The 22,342-nt window shown below is 33.5% G+C and overlaps 2 protein-coding genes across 2 annotated transcripts; both read right to left on the bottom strand.

The window, feature by feature from the left end:
* Positions 1 to 14,330: 14,330 nt before the first annotated feature.
* LOC139857211 (putative glucose-6-phosphate 1-epimerase) lies at positions 14,331 to 17,680 on the bottom strand. Its single transcript, XM_071845951.1, has 8 exons — positions 17,603 to 17,680; positions 17,040 to 17,114; positions 15,924 to 15,980; positions 15,687 to 15,844; positions 15,435 to 15,566; positions 15,194 to 15,296; positions 14,720 to 14,819; positions 14,331 to 14,624 (listed from the first exon to the last, which is right to left on the bottom strand). Exons 1-8 carry the CDS (start codon positions 17,678 to 17,680, stop codon positions 14,407 to 14,409), a joined length of 921 nt encoding a protein of 306 aa, XP_071702052.1. The 3' UTR covers positions 14,331 to 14,406.
* Positions 17,681 to 18,859: 1,179 nt separating this feature from the next.
* On the bottom strand, positions 18,860 to 22,050 carry LOC139857335 (altered inheritance of mitochondria protein 32-like). Its single transcript, XM_071846079.1, has 5 exons — positions 21,625 to 22,050; positions 21,448 to 21,533; positions 20,199 to 20,498; positions 19,963 to 20,046; positions 18,860 to 19,420 (listed from the first exon to the last, which is right to left on the bottom strand). The coding sequence occupies exons 1-5, from the start codon at positions 21,940 to 21,942 to the stop codon at positions 19,087 to 19,089; spliced, it is 1,122 nt and encodes a 373-aa protein (XP_071702180.1). The 5' UTR covers positions 21,943 to 22,050; the 3' UTR covers positions 18,860 to 19,086.
* Positions 22,051 to 22,342: the final 292 nt, after the last annotated feature.

Below are 22,342 nucleotides of genomic sequence, written 5' to 3'. Positions count from 1 at the left end.
GTGAAGAGTCTCTCTCTCCATTGAGAGTTTAGAATAATGATTTACTTAAACGGAAGTACGAGTGTAATGCGAGAGAAGTTTCCGCCTCGATGTGAGCATACCAAACAGTTTGTAGTTCGTCGATAAAACTATGCGAAAACGAGATAGTATACACTTATAACATACGTCTGATGTTGAAAGAATTTGCCATTCATTCGGAAGCATAACTATGGTTCGACAATAATCGAAGATGTGTCCCGGGTATGGTTGTTATCAGTATTCTCGGGGTTTTCGGATATCCAATCAAGAAAGATGAAGTCATGTACATGGCACATGGTGGTGATTAGGTTGATCGAGTCCAACCACCATCACGTGTCATTAGAACTTTGGTATGACTTACCGTAATATAACCACGTTGATCGAGTGTCGTTATATTACGCTAACTCATACCTCCATTCCCACATCACTCCATAGATTCAAGTTCGTATAATCATGAAGTTTTAAAATGAACAAAGTGTAACGATGTCTCTAACGTGACTCGTATTAAATCGAAAGAATTAGTGCAACTCGGAAGGAGCGTTTCCCGAGGGGAGTGTATAAATGATTGTTCAAGTCAATGCGGTTCAAGTCAAACAATAATGTCCTTAGGCACGAAAAGAGTAACGAATTATGATAACGAGTAGTACGCAACCGTAGTGATAAGTAGTGACGACGATACTCACCTAGAGTAGTGATGGTAGTAACAAGAAGTGGTAGATAGTGAAGAACACTGGTGTGGCACCGATAGTAAGTTGAGACGGTGGCGAATAACAATCTGGGAGACAGAGTTCCCGAACAAGTGTGACTAATGAAGTCGTTGTCATGCTTTCATGTACGAATCTTGAAGTTAACGTGGTTTACCAGAAAGTGGCAGAATACCGATTCGTATGATGAAAGTTTGGTACCATTAATAAGTTGCCTAAGAATAATTCAAGTATAATGCACAAGTAGTCAAGTAAGTGCTATCTATAGCAAATGTATGTCAGAATGCAATGGCTAACTATCCGGTTGTAGTCTAGATTCACTAATGCGTCCTAACGACTCTGTCAGACACACTAATGCACATCCTAGTTCCCTACAACCAACGCTCTGATACCATCTGTAGCGACCCTGCAAGTAGCTACAGATGGGGTAGAAACCCACCCAGTGCCTTTCCAGCTAACCGCTTGGTGACCACTGAGTGTACCTCAAACACTGATTTTACGGCCCGCATTTCTGCCAAACTGCCAACCCTCAAATTCCAAGGGATCGCAAGGGGTAAGAGCCAATGCTTCGTCACAGGTAACACTGTGAGAACCCCCTCTATGATTAACCCGCCAAAAAGCATAGTCCGTATGGGTGCCCGGCCTGACAGCCGGCGCGCGTGACTACCTTTACGGCTAAGGTTAAACCAGCTCTGATACCATCTGTAGCGACCCGACAAAATCGTCATTGACGGCTCCGCTAACTTAGGTCCCGTTACGTGGTCGTAGTCCCTATATGAGACTCGTTTGACCAAAATTATGTCGCATTCATTTGAAAAGTACAAGACTTACAAAGTTTAGTTTACCAAACGGATCGACAACAAGTTTAAGTTTACAAAAGTATAATGTATAAATGAAATAAACTTGCGACATAATATAAGTTGAAAGTCACGGTTGCTATAAATAGCGTAAGTATGTAAACAAATGTTTGAATCCAAAGGTGCTATCACTAGCGTATGTAAGTATGCTTGACTCCAAGCAAGTAATCAAAGTGTATGCATGTATGCTTGACCCCAAGCAAGTATGAGTGTACGCGGAAGCATGTATCAAATAGCCACGTATGAACCTGAGAAACATATAGAAAACTGTCAACGAAAAACGTTGGTGAAATCATAGGTGTTTGTAAACGTTGTTTTTGAACCACAAGATTTTGTATTTCCATAACGTTGATTATCTAAATCGTTTGCATTCCAAAAGTATTGTTCGCGAGCACCCAATTATCAAGACTTAACGTTTCCTTCCATAGAACCCCATCACAATAGTGTTAGAACATACACTGTTTCTCGAAAATATATTTCATCCGTAGACGGTAGCGAACCGTCCGTAATGAGGGTTTGTCAAACCCGTATGGCCACACAATATAAGTTCTCGCTTACACCCTGCAAGTGTAACTAATGATAATCGAATTGAGGATTTTTGTTCTAACTCGCTGTGGAATGTTTGTTTCCTTGTACTTGTGTTCAAAGTATAAAAGTATGTAGTATAAAACTGTATATGTTTCTCATCCCATAATTTAAAAGTATAAAAGTTGTTGAAAGATGGGACTATGATCTCACCTCGAGTGCACGAGTATAAAAGTACTTCACAAAGTAAACGTGTGCATGAAAGTTGCTTAGCCTTGACCTAAACAAGTAAGTTGTATCAATTAACCGGTTACGACACAAGGTCGGGTGAAATGTGTTCAATTAGTCCTATGGCTCGTTACGACTCGATTAAATATAGCATGTGAATCAATTTGTCAAGTTTCATGTAAGATACAAGTATAGAAACAAGTTAGGAAGATTGCACAATCATTTGGTTAAGTTTGACAAAAAGTCGAACTTCGGTCGGTCAAAGTCAATGAAAAGTCAACACGTTCGGGTCGGGTCCTGAACTATTTTTCTGAGGTTTTTAATCATATATGAGCATGTTGGTCAAGTTTCATGTTAATCGGAGGTGCGTAGCATAGTTAGAATTAAACGAAAAACGACAATTTTGGACAGCCCCTGATAGTTCATCTGGACGGCGTCCAAAATGGCTGGACGGCGTCCAGTATTGAAGGCCTGGACGGCGTCCAAGTCTGAAGGACTGGACGGCGTCCAAGAATTTGGACGGCGTTCAGATCTGTATCCAGGCCCTGTTTTGCTGCAACAAAGAAATGCACGAACCAAAACTCAAACAATCTCAATTTATGACCCGCAAACAATCAAAACATGTATCCTATATCATCGGGAAGGTATTTTGACAAAGGATACAACTAACCACATATCATCAATCGAGTTTATCATTTACAACAACAAAAACCTCGTCCAGAGATCGTTAAATGTTCATAATCAAAGTCTCAAGTTCGCAAAATGCATTTCATGATTCGGGAATCCAATTTATACATATGATATGCCGTTTTGAAGGTAACGAAATATACAATACAACTAAACACTTACTAACAATGTTTCATGGCATTCAAATCATCAAAAGTCCATTTTAAGAGCTATCAAACCCTAGCCAAGAATCACAAAATCAATAATCATGTTAGTGATGTTGTCACGACCCGACTTTTTCCCTTATCTTTTGCCGTTAATTATTTAACGACCGTTAATTGTTATTCGTGCCACGTCATTTTTATGATCTATATTATTATTTTATAGTAATATATTAATTATTATGTGTTATATGAATATTTGTATTCATATTTTAAACTATACGTTTCTACGTGTCGCGGATTTCCATCCGGCGAATCTTTTCGGTTTTCAAACCAACGGTCGAGCTTTCGGGATTTTTAAATCCTAAACATTTTAAATATGATATTTTAAGATCATATTATTATAAGGTGTATTTATATTTATTTTTCGTCGCGCGTTTGTTATCTTTCCGGATTTTTAACCGCGTAAGTGCGTTTTCGCGTTTCGGGATTCGTTCGGGCTTTCGGGCCACAAGGAAATTATCAGTTAACAAAATTTGGGCCATGGGGCCCACCCCCATAACCTATTTGGCCGAACCCTTTGTAAGGGGGGGAGTGCTTTATTTTTTTTTCATTTACTACTTCATTTAAAAATTCCATTTTATTTTTCACAAACCCTTATCCCTTTTTGCTCTCCTTTTCTTCCTCCCTCCCCATTATTGCCGTCCCCCATATCAACCATCATCATCATCACCATCAATTGAAAGCTAGCTTGGATCATCAATTAAAGTGCATCAACGCGTTCCTCATTCCGTTCTTTACGCGATTATACTTGTTGATTCTGGATTAGGGTATAAACCCTAACCCTAAATTTTTGATTTTTCTTATATTTTACTGTTTTTATATGTTATATTAATAGTATGATGCTTACATGTTATTGTATTGTTGATTATATGCGTAGAATTGCTCATTAATTCATGTTTTCGGTTTGATAATATTGGGACAGCAGCTTGTTCGTTGTTTTCTGTAAATATAACTGATATAAATGTGAAATTAAAGTGTTTAGATGAGTTCCTCTCATCAAGACATTAATTTTAGACTCCGGATTCATGTCGTTTCGATTCCCGGAGCTTAAGATATGATTAAAATGGTGTTTTGTAAAGATTAAATGGTGAAAACGAATTGGTTCAGTTATGGTCCGACTTTGTGACCATTTTTTGGAGTCTTTAGGGTGTACTAGTGTGTTAGGGTTGATGATGGGATGAACTTTCATGTTCGGGTCATCGAAATCCGAGCCACGGATCACCCGTTATGACTAAAATACGTTTTTGAGCGGATTAAAGGTACAAACTGATTTAGAGCTGTAAGTCACGACTTGGTGACTGTTCTTGGGATGTTCTTGAGCACACTAATGTGTCGGGTGGGTTGGTTAGGCGAAGATATATATAAGGCTCGCCGAAAACTGATTCCCGGGGCTCAAGTTATGACCCGATGAACTTTTGAATTAAAACTTATGGTTAAATATTAAAACTTATGATAAAAATAATGATTTTCATTATTGATTAATTACTTGTGATATAAGAAGTAATTATTATCATTTAAGACTTATGATATATATTTATTATATCATTTAATTATTACTTATGATTTAATTAACATTTTAATTAAACTTATGATTAATAATACTTTTATTATTAATGAAAAATACTTATGATAAGTATTAAATTCATTTTATGAGAATATTATTTTAAGACTTATAATAAAGATTAAATAATTATTTAATTATTATAAGACATAGTTTTATTTAATTATGATTTAATTATTAAATACTTATGATTTAATAATTTTAATTAGAAACTTATGATATGATTAATAATTCATTATTAATACTTATGATATGAATTAAAATTTATTATTAATTAATAATACTTATATTATGACTAATATTTAATTAATTAATTAAATACTTATGTTATATTAATTATATCATTTCAACTTATGTTAACTTTAGTAATTCATTTTAATTTTATTAAACTTATGTTATGACTTAATTATACACTTTTAACTTTAATAAACATTATAGCTTATGTTATTATTATAACATGCACTTTTAAAATTAATGTTGACTATGTTTGACCAAGGTTGACTTTTGAGTTGACTTTCGGTTGACTTTGACTTTCAGTTGACTTCTGTTGACTTTCTAAATAAGGAAACTTTCCTAACTTAAAACTTTCTAAAAATAGAAACTTTCTAAATTTGGAAACTTTCCAAAAATATAAACTTTCCAAAAATATAAACTTTCCAAAAATAGAAACTTTCCTAAAATAGAAACTTTCCAAAAATGGAAACCTGCTAAAAATAGAAACTTTCTAAAAATAGAAAGTGTGTGTCCGTACGCTGTTCCGATCAAACCGATGCATGTTGAGTATTGTTCTATGTCTACTTGCAACATGTACAATAGCTATCATACTAAGACTTGACCTAAGTTAGTTATTTATATCGACCTGCTTTATTTATAGGTCGGCGTTGTGATCATTCATGATCACTTTACTTCATTTGCTGTTCGCATAATTGTGTGGTTACTTCGTTTGCTAATAAGGTGAGTTATAGTCCCATTTTTATATTTTAAATCTTTTGGGATGAGAATACATGCAATTTATTTTATATTCTGGACACAAGTGAAAGTTGGTTTAAATTATTCATTGTGAGTTGAACAAAAATATTCCCTAGTCTGGTAACTGTAATCACTGGTTTCTACTGGTGAACGCGAATCCTATGGATAGATCTATCGGGTTTGACAACCCCATTTCGAGCTAGTCGCGCTAGCAATTTGTTATCGGAATGTTTAGTACTTCGTATTTTGTTGTAGATACACTTGTTCGGTGTATATTATTTATTGTGTTTGGCAAGGGTAAATAAAGGGTTAAGTGGTTACCAGGTGGCTCACGGAAAATGGAATAATGTTTTATTATATGTTTTCTAGCATATAATTTGGTGGTTTAAAAAGGACTTTTATGTTTTCAAACATAAATTTTTATTGTTTAAATTAAATATTGTTTGCAATATTAAACCTATAATTCACTCAACATTTTTGTTGACAGTTACTCGCATGTTTTATTCTCAGGTTCATGATTGATTGCTTTCGCTGTGCTTAGAGAGTCTGCATATTTATGATGGCAGCTTTTGTTAAACATTAACTTGCATTCTATTTTGTTACATTAAATAGTGGTTGTTTGTTGACTTTGTTTTGGTCAACTTTTGGTTAAAGTATTATTGTATAGTTTTTCTAAACTTATACATTTTAGTAGATTTCCTTTATAGGAAATCATTTTTAAATAAAGAATGCAAGGTTGTTTTATTAAATTCATATAGAGTTTCGATCAAGCTGTGGGACCAAGTGACGGAGCCGTTAAGTGTTTTGACGGAGTCGTCACAGATGTTTTTCCAAATCAACCTACACACCAAATTGAAGCTAGTGATACTCGTAACACAATTAAAACATGAACTTTAACAATTTAACAACATTAACTCATCCAAAATCAAAGATTAAGCACACCCATTTCAATTGTTCATACTAGTTACTCAAACAACAAATCGAGCAAGTAAATCATATATTCATGCTAGACACGAGCCATAGACACTAACTAACACCATTTCAAATCAAAAAAACGAATTTAGAGAAATCTAGAGTTTTAGAAATGTTACCCAAACGAGATGAAGTTGGTATCAAATTGTAGAGGATGAAGAGAGGATTCCAAATACGTAATTTGTTTTGATGTTGGCCTCCTAGATCGAATTTAGATGATGAATGATTGAATTTGGTAAATGTGTGTGTGTTCTTGCTAGAGAGAAAGAGAGAGAGATGGAGATGATTGAATGGTGGTGATTTGGGGTGGACTAGTTAACCTAGTCAACTAGTTTGCCCCGTGTCAATTTTAGTCCCTCGAGTTTAGAAGCGGGTGCGGGATTTTACCGAACGAATATTTTGAAAACGCTCGAGTAAACGAGTGATGTTATAATTTAAGTAACGGAAATATTATGAACGTTAGTCAATGGAAACTACGAATTTAGATAACGGAAGATATTATCTAAAAAAAAAGACGGTCGTTAAAATAATTTAACGGAAAAATGCGGGATGTTACAGCAAAGGTTCTTTAGCTAATTCTAATAACAAAACTCAATCAACAACTCATAAGTTTCATTTAAACACAATCATAAACATAAATATTGAACAATCCTTAGCTTACAAGCTTCATAATCAAGTGTACATATAAGATTCTAGCCAAGCATGGCTAGATAACAGAATACTAAAAGTAAAAGAAGATTCAAACATCATATTGCAATATTAAAGATGAAATTGTACCAAACTATGAAATTACAACTTTGAGCTAGATGTAGAAGATGAAGATGATGAAGAAATAAGCCCTAGATTTTGAGCTAGCCCCAAATCCTTGATGTAGATGATGAAATTTGATGAAAACTTAATGAAAACCCTAATTAGTGAGATACCAAACCCTAATTAACCTCAGCCTCCAAAACTGCACTCTACTTTCTACACTCACTAATGAGAAAACCCCATCTCTTTCCTATTATACTTTTCATTAAAAATCTGCCCAGAAAACCCAGTTGAACATCGTTCCTGTATTTGGAATGTCGTTCTTGTTGCCCGATCATATGGAACGCCGTTCCATTATGTGGAACGTCGTTATGTTATACTAGAAAGTGGAATTTCGTTCCTTAATTAGGAACGTCGTTCCCAATTCGGCCTCTTTAAGCTCTGTTTCATTTTTCTTCATTTCCTTTGTATTGGGACGTCACTCTTCGGACCTGAAACGCCCTTTTATGCAGGTGGAACGTCGTTCCTTAGTTTGGAATGCCGTTCTGGCATTTAGAACGACGTTTCCATGTATTGGAATGTCGTTCTTGGTCAGATTTCTTCACTTTGCAGTTTTCTTGATCTTTTGCACAACATATTGGTCAATTTTACACCAATTTCACACTTAAGACTGCAGTCATGCTTAGAACGCGACTTTTCCCATATTCTTCACTTTTAGGCACAATGAAGATCAAAACCGAGTAAAACGAGGTAGATATTGCGTTAGAAACGTAGTGTAAATGAGAAATATCACCAATCAATAGTATTAGTTGGTGTGAATATATAAAGAAAGGGTGTGTATCACCTTCCTATTGAAAAATAAATATTTGAAGAATATTTCAAAAGTATTTACTTATTGATCTTGACACTTGGACAATTCTCTACGCATAAGAGTAGTGTTGTGGTGTTGTAATGTTGTGGAAGTGCTTTTTGCTGATGTGGCATTGTTGTGGGATGAAGGGGGCGTTATGGTAAATGCATTGTTGTGATGTTGTGGGTAAAATATAAATAGTATTTGGTTAATTAATATTATAATTAAAAAAAGAAAAAACAAGTGTAGTGACCCGAACTTTTCCATGTTTATATATATTAATTGAGATTGATATTTACATGACTAAATGTTTCCAACGTGTTAAGCAATCAAACTTGTTAAGACTTGATTAAATGAAATAAGTTTCATATAAACAATTGATCACCCAAGTTGACCGGCGATTCACGAACGTTACAAAATTGTAAAAACTACATGTTGTGGTATATATAGACATATATATATATATATATATATATATATATATATATATATATATATATATATATATATATATATATATATATGGTTGACATAAGATTATGATGAGTAAGTATCTCACTAAATATATTAACAATGTGTGATATACATAAGAAATGAGATTACTAAGTTAAGAAACTCGAAATGATATATATAACAATTATCGTTATGATAACGTCTACTAAATACATATGTATCATATTAAGATATTGATACACAATATTTAACATGATAAAATGATATTTAAATATATCATTAAGTGTGTTAACAATGAACTACATATGTAAAAACAAGACTACTAACTCAAGAATTACGAAACGAGACTTATATGTAACGATTATCGTTGTAACGATATTTTAATGTATATATCATATTAAAAGATATTCATACATCATAATATCATGATAATATAATAATATAACATCTCATTTGATATAATAAACATTGGGTTAACAACATTAATTGAGATCGTTAACTTAAAGGTTTCAAAACAACACTTACATGTAACGACTAACGAAGACTTAACGACTTCATTAGAATGTATATACATGTTGTGTTTTGATATGTATTCTTACACTTTTGAAAGACTTCAAGACACATATCAAAATACTTCTACTTAACAAAAATGCTTACAATTACATCCTCGTTCAGTTTCATCAACAATTCTACTCGTATGCACCCGTATTCGTACTCGTACAATACACAGCTTTTAGATGTATGTACTATTGGTATATACACTCCAATTATCAGCTCTTAGCAGCCCATGTGAGTCACCTAACACATGTGGGAACCATCATTTGGCAACTAGCATAAAATATCTCATAAAATTACAAAAATATTAGTAATCATTCATGACTTATTTACATGAAAACAAAATTACATATCCTTTATATCTAATCCATATACCAACGACCAAAAAACCTAAAAACACTTTCATTCTTCAATTTTCTTCATCTAATTGATCTCTCTCAAGTTCCATCTTCAAGTTCTAAGTGTTCTTCATAAATTCCATAAGTATAGTTTCATAAAAATCAAGAATACTTCCAAGTTTGCAAGTCTACTTCCAAGCTTTCTAATCCATTCCAAGTAATCATCTAAGATCAATGAACTTTTGTTATTTACAGTAGGTTATCTTTCTAATTCAAGGTAATATTCATATTCAAACTTTGATTCAATTTCTACAACTATAACAATCTTATTTCGAGTGAAAATCTTACTTGAACTGTTTTCGTGTCATGATTCTGCTTCAAGAACTTTCAAGCCATCCAAGGATCCTTTGAAGCTAGATCCATTTTTCTCATTTCCAGTAGTTTTATCCAGAAAACTTGAGGTAGTAATGATGTTCATAACATCATTCGATTCATACATATAAAGCTATCTTATTCGAAGGTTTAAACTTGTAATCACTAGAACATAGTTTAGTTAATTCTAAACTTGTTCGCAAACAAAAGTTAATCCTTCTAACTTGACTTTTAAAATCAACTAAACACATGTTCTATATTTATATGATATGCTAACTTAATGATTTAAAACCTGAAAACACGATGAACACCATAAAATCGGATATACGCCGTCGTAGTGAAACCGGGGGCTGTTTTGGTTTGGATAATTAAAAACTATGATAAACTTTGATTTAAAATTGTTCTTATGGGAAAATAATTTTTCATATAAACATGAAACTATATCCAAAAATCTTGGTTAAACTCTAAGTGAAAGTATGTTTTTCAAAATGGTCATCAAGATGTCGTTCTTTCGACGGAAATGACTACCTCTTTAGCAATTGACATGTAACTTAAATTTCCGACTATAAACCTATACTTTTTCTATTTGGATTCTTAAATTAGAGTTCAATATGAAACCATAGCAATTTGATTCACTCAAAACAGATTTAAAATGAAGAAGTTATGGGTAAAACAAGATTGGATATTTTTGATCTTTTTAGCTACGGGAAATGTTTAACAAATCTATACAAATCATATCCTAGCTAACTTATATTGTATTATATATGTATTCTAATATATTATGTAATCTTGGGATACCATAGACACGTATGCAAATGTTTTGACATATCATATCGACCCATGTATATATATTATTTGGAACAACCATAGACACTCTATATGCAGTAATGTTGGAGTTAGCTATACAGGGTTGAGGTTGATTCCAAAAATATATATACTTTGAGTTGTGATCTAGCCTGAGACGTGTATACAATGGGTCATGGATTGATTCAAGATAATATATATCGATTTATTTCTGTACATCTAACTGTGGACAACTAGTTGCAGGTTACTAACGAGGACACCTGACTTAATACACTCAAATCTTTAAAACATAATAAAAATGATTGTAATTATATTTTGATCATACTTTGATATATATATGTACATATTTGTATAGGTTCGTGAATCGATCCGTGGCTAAGTCTTATTTCCGAGGAAGGAAATATCTGTGAAAGTGAGTTATAGTCCCACTTTTAAAATCTAATATTTTTGGGATGAGAATACATGCAGGTTTTATAAATGATTTACAAAATAGACACAAGTACGTGAAACTACATTCTATGGTTGAATTATCGAAATCGAATATGCCCCTTTTTATTAAGTCTGGTAATCTAAGAATTAGGGAACAGACACCCTAATTGACGCGAATCCTAAAGATAGATCTATTGGGCCTAACAAACCCCATCCAAAGTACCAGATGCTTTAGTACTTCGAAATTTATATCATATCCGAAGGGTGTCCCGGAATGATGGGGATATTCTTATATATGCATCTTGTTAATGTCGGTTACCAGGTGTTCACCATATGAATGATTTTTATCTCTATGTATGGGATGTGTATTGAAATATAAAATCTTGTGGTCTATTGTTACGATTTGATATATATAGGTTAAACCTATAACTCACCAACATTTTTGTTGACGTTTAAAGCATGTTTATTCTCAGGTGAATACTAAGAGCTTCCGCTGTTGCATACTATAGTTTTAACATTTTAACATTTCACATAGTTTCCCAATTCTTGTAAAATTAAACTATAGTTTTAATAAGGCTTTAAAATATGATAAAACAATCAGTTTTGACAATTGCTCAACAAGACGAGACGTGCCTTATATAAGGATTCATTTACTCGGCTAGTAGTATTCAAAAATCAAATTTATCAATCTTATAAACAAGTTGTTTAAGTATCAATTGCGGATTCAAAAGCAATTCCAATTAACGTCAATCATAATTCAGTTGACCATATCTTTTAATTCGTTCATCGAAATTACGCGATTTCTGAATGAAAAGTTATTGATTTTTCGTCAGCTTTCCAAAAACATGCATATCATATACCTTTTATCAGTAATATATGTATTTAATTCGTGATTCATCATAAACTATTTAACGAGGAAATTTAGCATACAAGCATGCATAAATATATATACTCGAGCACTAGACATGGATACACAATTAATATATAAAAGATAAGATATGAATGCTCACGTATCAATATTGTGATTCAATATTGTAGGAAAGTACGTAGACGTAACAGAGATGATAAACACTAGGTTTGATTTGCAAACAATACCCACGAACATTACCCATAACCTCTATAGCTATAACCCGTAGTTTCCTTAGCTCTATTCCGCTCGAAAACCCATTTTTGAAAGTGACATGCTCATAACCTCGTCGTACTATTTTATGTATACTACTAATTAATAATACTAATAATAATAAGATTAATAATAATAATAATAATAATAATAATAATAATAATAATAATAATAATAATAATAATAATAATTATTTAAATAAATAAATAACTTACGGAGTAATATATAATAGAGTGAAGTGAACAAAACGCAAATTCGATCGAATTTATAGCACTTGAGCCACCAACTTTACCCATGCGATCGCATGGGATTCATGGGCTATAGCCATGCGATCGCATGGCTCATGGATCCAGCTCACACTCGATTGTTTTGTAGTTCGTCGACATATTATTATATTTATATATAATATATATAATTTATATAAATTAATTATATATTATATTATATTCTCGTGCGTAGTGGACTTGTAACTTTTGTTCCGATAAGTCGTACGTCGTCACTCGACTTATGTCCCGGTTCCGGTTTTTCGAACGTCCTTTCGTACGTTTAGAAAACTACTACTTTTCGTTACGCGACGTGTACCTTTATCAAAAATTAAACTTAATCATTGATAAACTATGTCACTCGAAGTGTAGCTTTAATCAATTAAGTGTTTTGGTTATTTGCTTCTATAAATCATCGTCTCGTAGTATATACATATACATATATACATTTTCATTTTGAAATAGTGTTTTACTGTAGCAAAGTTTTTTACTGTAGCAAATAGTGATTTTCGAAAACACTGTAGCTTTTCGTGTACTGTAGCAATTCGAAAATACTGTAGCAAATTAGTGTTTTACTGGTTCATCTTAAACGTTTTAGTTAACTTATCTAAATATCAATAGAATCAATAATCGAATGTTACTATCGTTTACTAAATAACTTGAAATCATATATATATATATATATATATATATGCACATTAAGTTATATATATAGTGTTCGTGAATCTTCGAGAACAGTCAAAGAATAATTGATTACATGAATATAGTTCCAAAACTTTGAGACTCAACATTACAGACTTTGCTTATCGTGTCGAAAACATTAAATCGTTTAAAGATAAAGTTTAAATTTGGTCAGAAATTTCCGGGCCGTCACAAACGCTCTCGCTGAAATTCGAACCCCCGCCTATTTTTCAAGGGCGTGGACCCGGAATCAACACATGGCTTATACCACTCAGGCAGAACCTCGGTGGTTTGCATCTTGAATTAAGATTCGTTGGCGGATGAAGGAACTGAATATGGAAAATGACTTGTGGATAAACGAAATGAAGTAAAATGTCCACATCAGCAATCAGGTAGTTTTTGGATATGTAAAGATCCAACACTGAAAAGGGGTGATCATCAAAAATAAAGTGAGAACAATTAAGGGTGGAAAACATGAGTAATCTTGCCTAAGTGGTGTTACTTTTCATAAACGAAGTTAAGCAGATATCGGTAGTTCAAGATTTGAAATGGTTTTATATGAGCAATGAACCCAAAAGGGCATCAGGATACAACCATTAGCCTTGATGTAAGTATAAATGTGGTTGTCACCATCCGACATTGTTTGTGGGTCATTTCTTGATCATCTTTTTCAGTTTAATTTCAAGTTGATAAGATCCACTCTCAAACTTCAATAACTAATGGAGCTAAGTTAGCTTAATATACATACATGGTAATTGGACAATGAATTTAAAAAAATTAAAATAAAATATGGCCTTGACTCTGAAAATGATGGTAATATTTCCATCATTAAATTTGACAAATTCGTCACAATTATGCATTAAGTATTTGTATATTACTTAATGCAATAATCAATAAAATAAGTGTTTGGTATCTAGTCGATCAGCTTCTGACAAAAATGCAACATTCAAATTCACATCCCATTCAATGAAACTATAAATATGCTATCTCTAAAGAGTCCTAAGTCCAAATCCATATGCTAGGCAGCACAGCAATCAAATATATAGTTAAAGAAAATGAGCGTGACATCAGCGTAAGCCACAAAGAACCTTGCGTGGGTCCAGCTGGCCGCTGTAATAACTTGAACAAACAGTACATAACTCTTGACGACCTTTCCACTCTTCACCGGGTTTTAAATTTATTGGATTTTCGATAGCAGCAGCATCCAAACATAGCATCGTTTTGTAGTCTTCATCACCCAAATCTGGGATCGCTTTTGCCTTTTTGTCCCAAGGATTCCACACGACTGCAAAGTCCACATCATCGCGTCATTATAATAAGTTATATCGGAATATTATAATAGTTGACAGATCAATTGTGAAATCTGAAAATAATAAAAACCTGCATCCACCATTCCTTCTTTACGTATGACGATTGTCCTCTTCCTCTCATGGTCTATTACAGCAATCTTAGTAGGCGTGCTCAAGTACACTCGATCAATCTAAAAAAAGAACATGAAATGCTCAAAGCAGTTGGGGATTATCATAGACAAAAATGTACACTATAACTGAACAAACTCTTAGGAATATTTTGGAGCAATAACTCCTTGTTTAAAAGAAGTTGTCTATAACATAGACCGGGGTGGTAAAATGAGCGGGTTGGTTTGGGTTGGACCAACCTACAAACACATCATACTCCGTACTATTTTCTTCAACTAAGAAAAATAGTAACAATTTAGATTGGTTTCACATGTTTTTAAATGAACCCATTTTACCTGTTAACAATAACTAAAATGGACCAACTGTAAATAAACAGATTGAAACCACAACCTCTAGTAAACACCAAACTTCAAAAATAGTTGATAAAAAATCTTACTTCGTCATCAAAGGTGATGGCATCCGCCTGCTCTGTGTACCTTTCCCTCTTCAACAAATTGTCTAAATAATCAAGTGTCTCCAGTCCCTCAACACGTACTTCACTGCAAATTAAAACGTTCATCAATGAACCTAATATACGTGTGATCTAGTATAATGGCCAGAAGTTGTGATGCTGGCGATATTTTATTTTTGTATGATTAATCTAAAAGGGTAACTATTACAAGTTAAATGAGACAAACCTGACATCCGATACAGAGAAATAATTACGCAGCATAATAGTAAACGAGAAGGCCTTGCTATCAACATTTCTCACACGAGGAATCAAAGTGAGCTTGTTGGGCCCCACACTAACTCGAAGCCGCAACTCAAATCTAGTGAAACATATAAACAAATTTCAGCATAGTACACACCGTTCAGTGTACAACTCCAACTAAATATCAAGTAAAAAAGCTTAAAACTAACCAAATATTACAAATAAATCATGTAAGTACCTATATGGCCATGTATGAAGATCATCTTCTGTTGATTTCAATACAAGATCTACCATTGATTGATTGTTAGCTGGAGGCAAGAGTGAAGGATCTTCATCTACTGCCCATAATCTGTTCCTTGCAAATCCATGTTGCTCTAGTGTACCAAAATTTGCAACCTGTATGTGCAAATTATGGCTAAGATATACTAATTTTAAAGACAGTGATAAAAGGTATAATGCATTTTTCAATGCTAACCTGAGGAAAGCAAATGGGTATGCCTCCTCTTACGGGTTTAGGTGGTTTCGAAACAGCCTGAAAACAAAGCATGCCCTCATGATCATAATGCAATCTATATAATTATATCAATAGATAGATTTAGATATGAAGAATCAAATAGAAAATGAAATACAACTATGTTTTCCTGTATTGAATATGAAACTACATCCACAAAATCGACTTCTTTGTTATTACAACAAAACATAATCATCAACTATAATAACCTTCTATGATCACACATCTACAGCTTTAGTGCATATCTCTATCTCATACACTCAACTCTTATCCCATAACCAAGAGCCACATGCATGATCATACTGTAATACCAATCTCAAGTCCGCCCAAAGCATAACTCTTCGTCCGTTAGGGACCCTCATGTAGTATGCTTACAAAGCCATGATTAGCTACATTAAATTTCTTGAATCAGATCGTTTAAATGTATAACCGTCAAGGTGCAGAACAATACTCGTATCTCAGCTAAAATCTCATTTGTTTCACTATTAACCATTTTCGTAATTATTGAAGATGTGAAAAATGAGTCCTATTTAAGGAGTATTTGGTAGGACTAAAGTAATGATGCATGTGACCCATAAACACTACATACAAATGCACATACACAGATAATGATATGAGTAAGACATACAAACAGAGCACTATAAACACAAACCAAAGCATGGAAGGAGACATACAGATCCGTTCTCGTGACTCTAACATCAAAGTATTATCAAATAAGTGAAATTCATAAAATACACGGAGTGTTAACTTTAAAATACACAACCGCTTTACCTTCAGTGGCGAATGTTTTGACCTGTGGGGTCATGGGACACCACTAGTTATATAAAATATCATTTAATTTGGTATAGAGCACCACTAAATTCAACTATAGGACCCCATATATTTTTCGAATTTATAGTTTCTCTTTTAAGCTGTATAGGACACCACTATATATAACTACTCGGATCCTATACATTTTTCGTATTTGTATTTTTTCGAAGTAAACTACCACCAAGTTAGTTTTCAAATATAATTATAACGGAAAAAAAAAAAAATTTCAGGACCTCATTCAGTTCTAATCCTAGAATCGCCACTGTTTACCTTACTGCTCATGAAAAGTATCTCCTCTCGCCGCTCATTCTTCCATGAAACAACCTGACCTCCATACAAGAGCACCTAATATAAAATATATAATCAAAAAACAAATCAAATCATTAACCAGTAAAGGCATCCAACATTCAAGATTATAGTCAATTTGCCCTACAAACTTTTAAGTTACAGCAGGCTCATTCAATTGAGATACTTTCTACACACTAGTATTTCATTACGATTATAAAATCATTACGTTAATCATTATATAATTCACATTAACTTTCTCGGTTCAAAAACATGTTACAGGTTCCACAATTTTTACAATAACTTTTGCAATTCCTAAAACCATCACACCAATGTAAAATTAATCACCAAGCCATCAACTACTTGTTTCTATCAACAGAGTTATCAGATTATTTTTCAATCTGTCGAATTACATTTTATACGGAATCAAATAATAAACTAAATATATAAATATTCGCGCCAAAAAAACTCTGTAATGATACAATACGCACATATGGATTATATATATACATTAATTAATTAGATGATAATGAGAAAACGGAACGAACCTCAGCTGTTGATCCGGTAGGTTCACGCAATATAACTCGAGGCGATCCATCTCCTTCATTGATGATATTGATCGCCATGTTCAAATCCTTGACAAATTTCAGCAGCAACAAAGAACGGAGAATCCACAACGGAATACGACGAAAATGGAGAATTTGAAAACGGTGTGGACAAAAAAAAGAGAGAAATACAAATATAAAAAATTTATTTAAAGAATAGAATAATCAATCTATAGAAATACCGCGTATTGCATCTATTCCATCCGTCTAATAAAATACAAAAATTTGAATAATAAAAAACTGAATAAGACAAAAGGAGGTGATACTAGCACTATCACTTTTTACATTTTGATCCGTATACACTTAATTAACTATTTTTCTCTTAATTATATTTACAATAATAATATAAGTTCAACTCTCTAAAAGTATAACTGTGCTTTTATGAGACTTAATTTTTGATCCATGTACACCTAATTACCTATATTATCTTTAATTATATTTACAATAATAATATAAGTTCAACTCCGTAAGGGCATAACTGTGATATTATGAGACACAATTGTACATGGATCAAAAAGTAGTGTGTGAAAATCACATTCCAAAATAAAAAGAGATCATCATTAAATTAAAATTAAAGTTAAATTTTCAAACAGGGAAGTCTAACATTGTTTAATGATGATATTGTGCTAATAAAATTTATTTAATTAACTTCGTTTATTACTCGTATTAACTTAGACTTATTTCGAGTCTGATTTAATTTAATGATGATTTCCTTTGATTTACTCCGTATTTTATTATCTGATTAAAAATTTGTTAAGTTTTGCTAACGAGTTAACACGTTTAAACATGATGCACAAAGTGGTTACAAGATGATTTAATGGTAACACTTATTAAATTATACAAGCCTTCAAAACGTATTAACCGGAGTTCTTAAAGCTATCGTTAACAAAATCTTTGACTAACGTTGGGTTGGACGTTTTTAACTTACACTTTGTACAAATTGATAACTGGGTCCACTGGAGGCTTTGTTTAATGTCTTGGGCTTGTTTTCCCTTTCACTTTCTATCTATTTCATGTTGATAAAACTTATGAGCACTTATACAATGAAATGTGAATCCAGCCAAGTTGAACATGCTTAAATATATCAATTCATTCATTCATTATTCATTATATTATAATTATAAACTAAAATTTAGCTACTTAATTGTACTATATAGAAAAGGACCAGACGCGGAGTGCATCAGTTGCCAGTTAATATAATGGCACCAAATAAAAGATTCACTATATTAAATGCTGTATACAGCAATCACAATACACAGGAATATTTAATGTTCTTGTACGGTGATTATAAACCGTGGTAACTGGAACCCGCCTTCATAAGTTATGGGGCGTTAACGTTTGTTTCACCATTGTAATCATATAATATCGCCCGCAAAAGAAAATCAAATCAAACGGGCACCACAAAAGATGTGTACACTGTACACATATCATCTTAACCTTTTATAAAAGCTATAGGCCACAGCAACAGTTACCACGGCTCCAACTACAGCGCTGACTGTATAAATCTCATGTTTCTCCCATTTTTTCGTAATGAAATCGAGTATACTGATAGCTTCCTTTTTCTCATTTTCTGTTTCGGGTGTTTCATCTCTGCAGCATGAGAAGCCATTGACACCTTGACAACATCCTCCATTTTCTTTTTCTTCTTTGGGGCTGGTTGCTTGAGTATCCTGCTCGATGTCCTTATAGTCATGTCCGTTTGGGAGTGCCTGTTCAGCCGTCTTCTGAGCTTTCTTGACCATAGGAACACCCATTTGGCCCCTGCAACAGATTGAAGTGAGAGTAAGTCAAGTAAAGGTGGCAATATGGGTGGGTCAGACAGATTGTGTAAGGGGTCAAAATGGGTATTCAGTATGGATGAGTTGACCCGAAACACTTTTACATTAATTAATTTCATAAATAATTAGGAAGTCAAATGCCAGTTATGTATTGTAAGAGTTATCCATTAATCATAAATGCCAGTTATCTATTGCAGAAAATGTTCATATAACATACCACACAACACAACAATTGGTACCTGGACTTTTTATGAGTACTAGGTGATAAAGGAATTCAGATGCTCTCATGTTAAACTTGAACATGAGAACAATGCTCCCTCACATTGAAAAAATTGGGACCCACATTCAAACATTTAAGGTTAAATTTATCTACTGATTCATTAATCAAGTGTGAGGAGACATGACTCTCGTGTTCAAATTCAACATGAGAAGATCCCATTCCGTGATAATGTCCAAAGAGGTCTAGTAACTTATGTGAACTAATATAAAAAATATATACAGTATAATCTTACTATCGAAAATTACCTCCAAATCCTATATATGATTTCACCTTTTCCTATGTGGTTGTCAAGCAATGCAGGCACGTCACTTGGGGTAACATAACCATACCTGAAACACATAAACAACACAAGATATAATACATAAGGACAAATAGAGCTCCTTAAAATGTATTCATATAAAAAATGCACAGTTAATCTAATATTAAGAAAGTAACTCCTAGAAACACATATAAAGAAACCATGGCAAGTGCAATATCTTACCAATGACCACAAACTTTACTGTCTTGAACACTATAGATTATCAAGTTTCCTGCATATTTGTGTCCACCAACATGTGAACAAGCAGTCACAGACACGTTCCCTAATCCCCTTAGTTCAACCTCCTCTTTAAATTTTTGGATTAAAACTGGCCCACAAAAACCACACCTTTTATCTCGACTACTATGAGCACATACAAATATGTGTGAACCTGTCATCACCTCCTGAACTCCAGTAGACCATGGTTTTCTATTCACAATCACTTCCTCCACAAAGCTATTTATGTCCGGTTCTTTTAATCCCCTTCAATCATAAAAAATCGGTGAGTAAACTACCAAACTACTTTCCCATAACAGATGATAAAAATAGTTCATACTCGGAAGCTTTTACTTCCATCAAATGGCGTATTTTAAGATTTTATTTCAAGGTGTTCGTGTATGATTGGTGGTGACCTAACTTCCAATAAGGGAAGGTTACGGTTCGACTCCCATACTGGAAAATATTTCCCTTGAGGTTACCCGTCCATTTCATACATTTCATGGGCATGGGTCTCGGAGGTCTCGGACGTCTTGCGTTCAAACCTCACCCGAGGGGGTTTTACCATACGCGATGCCCGTATGGATTCGTCGTGGGGTTTCCTCTTGAGAGGCGGTAGGACTGTATTGGTTCGTCCCAAAAAATGATCGGGTGGGTGGGTTCCGACATCGTGTTCGGACCCCGTCAGTGACCCCTAAACGCAGTTAAAAAAAACTGAACGGCACCTATAAAACATATAATTGCAAATAGAAAAACAAAGTAATAATCAAATAAACGCATTGCTTCTTCAAACAAATGCACCACGAAAATCATCAGATTTTTTTTTTATTGATGATTAGTAGACAATATCACATATGTTTCTTTTCCCTGTTCCATAATTCATAAAGCATAAAACTATGCTGTATATAAATATAAATCATATAATAATCCAACTTATACTCTTTTTGGAGAAGATGTTTTGTAGTGTTTGTTTTTTATATATCATGTACGGAGTACTTTATAGAACTGGATCAAAAAAGTTCTATTGGGCACCACATAAACACATCACTACATTACATCAGTATATATGAGGAGCAATAACTTAGTACTATCTCATTTTCAAACAAATATAAACCTAATTATATTTAAGTTTAGTAGAAAACGAAAAAAATAAAAATAAAAATAAAAAACCCAAAACTGAAAACCCTAGGGCAAATATACTGTTCTAGTACAATACCTGTACTTAACCATTTCAGGAAAAAGCAATACATCTCCATCTGATAACTCACTATCTTCACGTCCTTCACAAATCGTCAACAAGGTCTACAAATTCAAAATCAAAACACTAATCTCAAAAAGCAAAATATAATTAAAAAAAAAACATTTTAAAATTAAAATTAGTGTTGAAATTAACCTTTACAGGAATATCGTTCTTGCGAGCTTTAAGAGCACCAGCAAGAAGTTTAGGAAACGGATGCGAATCAGATGATTCAACTCTAGAAGGCCACGTGTCATGAGTCTTGTAACAGAGGATAACATGACGGTCGTAGGATATAGCGGTGCCGTTAAGTTGTCCCGAGTACATTTCCGGCCGGTTGAAACCGAGTTTATGGTTGTCGTCAGTTACCGGAGTTGCGGTTTCCATAGCGACGGAGGTGAAAGGAAAGAGATAGGGGGAAATAGTAGAGAAAGCAAAGTGAATGGCGGGAAAACGGTTAAGATTTGTTAGCATTTGTGGATGATAATTTTGGATGTTATCGATGAGTACCGGCGGTGGTAGGGCAGCTGGTGGACTGTTTACCGCCTTGCGTTTTACTTTGGATGTTTAAGTGAATGGACTGTAACCACGCGCCAATTTTATTTGCTAAATGTTTAATTTATTTATGTAAGATGTTCTATAGCCGGCTATAGCCATCAAGCCAATGGTAAAATAAGTTACCGTAAGTAAAACGTAGAAGGTTTTATGTTTGGTTTTCAATTCATCTCTTATTACCACTAAATATTCATGCTAGACATGATTTGAATTTAAGACCTTTTGTAAAGAGCTCATGATCTCAACTACTGAGCTCATGATTTGAATTTAATGATAGTTTAAGCCAATGGTTAACATTTTTTTTTCTAACAGCGATATC

Source organism: Rutidosis leptorrhynchoides, chromosome 7, assembly GCF_046630445.1.
Source record: "Rutidosis leptorrhynchoides isolate AG116_Rl617_1_P2 chromosome 7, CSIRO_AGI_Rlap_v1, whole genome shotgun sequence".
In the NCBI taxonomy this organism is placed as follows: domain Eukaryota; kingdom Viridiplantae; phylum Streptophyta; class Magnoliopsida; order Asterales; family Asteraceae; genus Rutidosis; species Rutidosis leptorrhynchoides.
This window is presented reverse-complemented; position numbering and strand designations above follow the sequence as displayed.

What these genes read in the sequence shown, in the direction of transcription:
- LOC139857211 (XM_071845951.1), bottom strand. Translation starts at nt 17,680, where the DNA reads ATGGCGATCAATATCATCAATGAAGGAGATGGATCGCCTCGAGTTATA. An exon ending in CTACCGGATCAACAGCTGAG is followed by an intron (nt 17,115 to 17,602) that starts GTTCGTTCCGTT and finishes ATTTTATATTAG; the next exon opens with GTGCTCTTGTATGGAGGTCA. An exon ending in TACTTTTCATGAGCAGTAAG is followed by an intron (nt 15,981 to 17,039) that starts GTAAACAGTGGC and finishes CTTTGTTTTCAG; the next exon opens with GCTGTTTCGAAACCACCTAA.
- LOC139857335 (XM_071846079.1), bottom strand. Translation starts at nt 21,942, where the DNA reads ATGCTAACAAATCTTAACCGTTTTCCCGCCATTCACTTTGCTTTCTCT. An exon ending in AGTAAAGTTTGTGGTCATTG is followed by an intron (nt 20,047 to 20,198) that starts GTAAGATATTGC and finishes TATGTGTTTCAG; the next exon opens with GTATGGTTATGTTACCCCAA. An exon ending in ATCATATATAGGATTTGGAG is followed by an intron (nt 19,421 to 19,962) that starts GTAATTTTCGAT and finishes AATCTGTTGCAG; the next exon opens with GGGCCAAATGGGTGTTCCTA.